At 42.5% G+C, this 6,000-nt stretch overlaps 1 protein-coding gene across 1 annotated transcript in view; it reads right to left on the bottom strand.

Annotated features, from left to right (window-relative positions):
- Positions 1-202: 202 nt before the first annotated feature.
- Positions 203-6,000, bottom strand: part of LOC134222779 (uncharacterized) — a 203,783-nt gene continuing 197,985 nt past the window's right edge. Inside the window, exons 7-9 of the mRNA XM_062701935.1 lie at positions 1,107-1,358; positions 748-1,041; positions 203-679 (exon numbers count right to left, since the gene is read on the bottom strand). Coding sequence (XP_062557919.1) covers positions 473-679; positions 748-1,041; positions 1,107-1,358 — 753 coding nt within the window. The 3' untranslated portion in view covers positions 203-472. The remainder of the gene's footprint in view (positions 680-747; positions 1,042-1,106; positions 1,359-6,000) is intronic.

The raw sequence follows: 6,000 nt of genomic DNA, 5'->3' as shown, positions 1-6,000 counted from the left end.
GAAGACAGATTACGTTACGACGAACGGTACGACTTTAGCCCGAAGATAGAAATGACTGGAACAGCTTTGTGGAAATTCAGTTTTTCAAACTGCCAATTCCAAGGTTGGTTCCTTGTCGAGCAGGGGTGACCTGAAAATTGGAATAATATTACTGCCTATTTGTAAATAGAGCATGCAAGCTGAGTATTGAAAGCTGGGAAAGTTTTACTTTATTTCGACAACTTTATTCCGCGTATTCATTAAACTCTTCATAAAATATAACATCCTGCATACATCCTCAAGATTCTTAAGATCTAAATTATTACTATCTACACTTTTCAAATTCCTACAAGCTTTTTTCTCTTTCTGAACATAAAACTGGACATTTTCCAAGCTTCCAAGCTATTATTTTGGCATTCTAATTTCAGTGGCACTATTGATGAAGATCTAACTTCCGGGAAGGGGAGAGGGGTTGTGAGGTCTGAGCATTCTTTTACTTTTCGGTATTGAGTGCGGTCAGTTCGCGGTTGTACTCTGGCTCGGGAACCTCGCGCCTGAATACCGTCTTGAACACGAAAGCAATGGTGAAAGCCGCCGTCAGTGGTCCAACCCAGTAGATCCAGTGTGCCGTCCAGTTGCCGTTCCACAGGACGGGTCCGAGAGAACGGGCTGGGTTCATGCTGGCTCCAGTGTAGGGTCCCTGTTAGTTTGGAAGATGAGATTGAATGAGTGATTTGCGTTTTATGTTAGTGGGATTTGTACTCATACCGCAGCGGTAGCCAGACATCCGATGGTGAGACCGAACTTGATTGGGACAGAATCGTGCAGTTTCTTGTTGCGAGGATCCCACACTCCGCAGCATACCAGAATCAGAACGGCGGTGGCAAGGAACTCGATGCCCAAAGCTTGTAGTATCGTAATTGAAGAATTTGGGAAGGTTACACAGAATCCGGCACCCTTTTCAAGAGCTTCCGAGAACACAGCCGCCGGAGTGAGCATCTTAAGCATACCGAAGCCCATGAAACCTCCTATTAACTGGGCAATGAAGTAGCCGATAGCCATCTGGAAAGAAGTAATGCAACAGATGTCAGATCGGTGATCAAAACTGACGGAGAAGATTCAATTACCTTGGTGGAGATCATTTCGTAGACCCATGCTGCAACCGTTACGGATGGGTTGATGTGACTGCCAGAGATGCATCCGAAGACCTGGATAATAAGCATGACCACAATGCCGAAGTTGAAGCATGACTCAAAGTGGGTTGGCTTCCAGCCGAGTCCTCCAACACAGCCCATACATCCTAGGAATACCAGAAGAGCTGTCCCCACGAGCTCCGCCAGCAGGATCGATATGGTGTCAAGCGTTGACTTCTTCATCGTTTACTCTGCAAGTGAACAGAAACAAGACTGAAATTAAAAACCCACAAGAAGCGAATCAGTTGAACGTCTAGACTCAGTCCCGGGTCAACTTTCGCTTGACCTGGTTCTCCGTATCATCATCCAACTAATAAGTACTCTATTTGAAGACGCTGCCGCTATTCTAAACAACGGGTCGAACGATTGTTGAGTGTTACGCCATCTCGCATGCTACATACACGTTTTTAAGCGACGTAACGGTGAAAAACAAAGTTATCAGTTCTAGTGCTCGGCTTATCAAATGCTCGTGACTCGGCTGGTTGAAGTGAAATGGACCTCGCTACGCATTGCAGTTGCCTATATGTACACAGTTGAACGATCCGCCTAGAATCCGCTTTAGAAAAATCGATTGAAATTTACTGCTTTCGAAGCAGTGCTGTTGAAGTGGTGGCACTAATGGCCTGATAGTGGCGAATGGCCTTGTGATAGCCTTGTGCAATCGAAATCGGAACAGACCGCGTGATTAAGAATGGCGTCCAAGTTATCGCCGCAGAAGTGTTACGAAATCTTCAAATAAAAGCAGATCTTTTTTGCAGTCAGGAGAAATACCGTTGCATAATGGTTCATCCGAGCTGTGATTACGCACGCTCCTTGTGATGATAGCAACGACGATGGTTAACTGCCCACCCATCTCAGCTCGGATGATAACACCACGGTCGGTCGGTCGTCGTTAAGCAGCATGCAGCGTTTGCTGGCTTGGCACTACAATAATAGATCGAGGCTGTTCAGTACTGTTGAAGAGCATGGCTTCGTACTAAAAAGTGGATGATAACCGGACTATTGACACCATAAAATTTACGACTTTGGCTCCTGCGCTTGCCGCTCGGGAAGTATCTCGATTGTGGTTTATGGATGGTGCTGTTGCTGAGATTTCGGTTTTTATTACTGCCATTGTTTTGCTTGTTTAGACTAGAATTAATGTTTGGCGGATATTTTTCAACTTCTGATTAAAAACTATCTACAAGAGATATGGAGAAAGGACAACGAATATAAATTCTAGATTAGGTAAAAAACAATTCCCACGGCACTACAGGCTACGACAGGATTATTATCGACGAAATATTCTTTCACACTTCGACGTCTTATCGCTGTTAGTAATTTGTTGGATGGTATAGAAATAAGAAATGTGCTCCTGTGGCACCATGGTGTGCATTTTTTCAATAGTTTGATATGGCATTTAGAAAATTCAAATATCCCTCTATTAGTTACACCTACTTAGCTAAGATTATAAAATCGTTTAGATAGAGTAAAATCAAAGAGCAGATTTTTTTGCACAGAGTGTAGGACAACACTGCTCACGATATGTTGCATTCAGGGCTTGCATGAATGAAGCAATGAAGATGAAGCGAATTCTGCAATCTTTGACCGCAGAGTGTCCACGTCAGATTGCGTTGCGTGACGTGTCAGTTACTCAGATTAATTCTTCTCTTTGAAACCGTAAAAGTGATAGAGCCTTATGAAGAAGCGTCCCTCGGGCTTACCTTCTTAGAGCAAAATCAGAAATGATTCAAATTTTTCGGAGCTGTCATTTCGAATATAAAGCTGAAACATTCATTTCCCCAGCAGTAGCTCTAGATTTATTTTTTTTATACCAGTCAACTGTCAAAAACTTAAAACTGGTTTAACGCTCAGTTCTATTTTCTGCAGATTTGAACCACGAGATTCAAATATTTTCCAATTATTTTGGTGTATGAATACAACATAATTATTTCATTTAATTGAAAGTTTCAAAAACATGAGAGAAAAACTGCTGTGAAAACCAGCGAATTTAGTCTATTAACGCATTTGCCCAAAATTAGCATTACGGCGTTTCCTAGGTGCGGTTGTTCCTTTCGACCACGGAACGCCGCGTGGAATTTCGTGCAAATGCGCTTTTGGGCTGTCCATATACCACGTGGACAGGTTTTGGTCATAAGAAAACTATTTTGAGCTTTTTAGTGGAATGTTTTCACCTGTCATAAGACGAGTTTATACAATCCCATTGAATTCCACCGCTTAATTGTATCTTGACAGATACGTATTTCGACCTCAACAGTAAGGCCGTCTTCAGTGTCTCGTAGGTCGAGTCAAGTACGAGACACTGAAGACGGCCTTACTGTTGAGGTCGAAATACGTATCTGTCAAGATACAATTAAGTGGTGGAATTCAATGGGATTGTATAAACTCGTCTTATGACAGGTGAGGTTTTGGTCAGCATTATATACCCCCCTCCCACAGCGTGGACAACTGCTCACATAAATTCTCAAAAAATTGTATGAACCGTGGACATTCGCCATACACCTCCCCTCCCCCTAAACTGTCCACGTAGTACATTGACAGCCCCTTTTAGAAACATTACAACAGCCGCGCGGTGTATCGTATTGACAGCACCCTACAATAGTTTGCTCCAGATTCAAAATAGAATAGTGCTCGAAAATTTGGAATGAAACTGAATCACTAATCAGTATACTGATTTTACTCTTATGTGTCTTTGATGTATAAGTTTAAAAAAAATCAGAAGAGTTGTGAACGAAGAAGACGCTGGAAAACGTAAGGGCATTGTTGTGATGTTCCTGCCGTAGCTAAGCGACTGTATATCGAAGAAACTTTTTCTCCGATCAGCTTCTTTTGTTTAGTCAAGTGAAACTTTCTCTCGAAATTCTCATTTGGTTTCGCTATTGTTTGTGATAAGGAAGACGCATTATTGAAAATAAATCGGTTCTTTTCAAGACCAACTTCTTGAAAAGAACCGATTTATTTTCAATAATGCGTCTTCCTTATCAAAAACAGTAGCAAAACCAAATGAGAATTTTGAGAGAAAGTTTCACTTGACTGCTACTGATGCCATCCACGCGAATTAATTTTTGCAGCATATTCCTCAGACGCGCGTTCGTGATTCTGCTACCGACGCTAAGCGATTAATTTGCACTTTAAAAAAACTAAAACCTATTTCGGCTCAACCTTTCCTTGTATAGAATTGTGGTCCTGAGAAGAACCGATTAATTTCCAATAATGCGTCTTTCGGCTTGAAAGCTGCTTTCAATGATTGCCAGCCGACGGTTCTTCAGCGTTGTTGCTACGACCGCAACAGACGCCATAGAAGCGAAACAGGCAACCGATAGTTCGAAAGTTGCGAGAAAACTTCACTTGAGCACTACTGATGCTGACGACGACGAAGCCGTCGGTAGTAATAAAGGAGTACATTTCTGCTACGGTGGCGTATAACGTGTAATCGATTGGCAATCATCAGTGAAAGCTAATCTCAAACCCAGAGACATGACATGAGTCTTAAGGCCGGCGCAAAATGTATCCGGTCCGGATTGCGGATGAGTTCGCGGTTTGTGCTAAATTTGATCCGGATTGTACTAAAGCGCTGATCGCACGCAAAACCGCTAACCAACTATCCAGGAATTTCTCCAGAAGTTCATCAAAGAATTCCTCCGCAAGTTTCCCCAGGACTTCCTCCGCAATTTATTTCAGGAAATCCTCCAGGTATTCCTCCGAAAGCTCCCCTTGGTATACTTCAAAAAGCTCCAATAGGAATTTCTCCCGGATTTCTTCCAGACCCCCGAGCAACTTCCAGAAGTTGCTCCAAAAATTCATCCGGAAGTTCTTCCAGGAATTCTTCCGTAAGTTCCAAGAGAAATTCCTCCGGAAGTTTCTCGAAGATTTCTTCCGGAAGTTCCTCCAGGAATTCCTTCGAAAGATCTTCCGGATGCTCATCCAGAAATTCCTTCGGAAGATCTTCCGGATGCTCCGAAAACTCTTCTTTACGTTCCCCAAACCTGTCTGAAAAGTTTGATATAAATATATACTAAATTAATGATTTCGTGTGTGTTACTTCTACGTGAAGTTAAACGATTTACAATGATATAGAAATGCTAATATCATCTTCCAAACTTGGACGTACATGTTCATGATAGCATTAGAGGCGAAAGTATAGAATTGATAGTTCCGTTAGGATACGGCAGGCATGAAGAATGTTTTTATAGAAGTCGATTTGAAAGCGAGCGGAGGGCAATATTTGTGATGGCACATATCACACGACCTTCCTTCTGCCAAGCTCCTGTATGAAGGGGGAGGGAAGAATATCAGTGTGGAAGCTGATATATCTCCACTGGCAAAAGGAAGGTGGTTTGACTTGCTCATATGCCATCGCGTGCGGAAGGATTTGCTATCGACGAGTACTGTCTCCAAATTTCTAATATGACATTGGCATTTAGTCGAATAGGATTTTTATTGCACAGTTCTGTTTTCTCATTGCGTCCGTCTCGTTGGTTGCGACCGGCAGTCCGTAACAGCATTACGCGCGCGCATCGGAGGGAGACGCTGCAACAATTTATTCGCATGTATGGCATCAGTAACAGAATATGAAATTTTATTTAAAGATGATTTGGTTTTGTTGCTGTTAGTGACTGGTAAGGATGCTCGAGCATTATGAAAAAAAATCGATTCTTCCCAGAACTACAATTTTGTGCCAATCATAATTGCTTGGTGAAGGTAGCAGAATTACAAGCGTGCGTCAGAGCGAGATACTGTAAAAAAATACAAAAATTTACTACACCGCGCTTGCCATGACCGCCATAGACGCCATCGTTGCGAAACAAGCAACAGATAGTCCGAATGT

The sequence above is a fragment of the Armigeres subalbatus genome, chromosome 3 (assembly GCF_024139115.2).
Source record: "Armigeres subalbatus isolate Guangzhou_Male chromosome 3, GZ_Asu_2, whole genome shotgun sequence".
In the NCBI taxonomy this organism is placed as follows: Eukaryota; Metazoa; Arthropoda; class Insecta; order Diptera; family Culicidae; genus Armigeres; species Armigeres subalbatus.
Note: the sequence above shows the minus strand (reverse complement) of the source record. Positions and strands in the feature narration are given on the sequence as shown.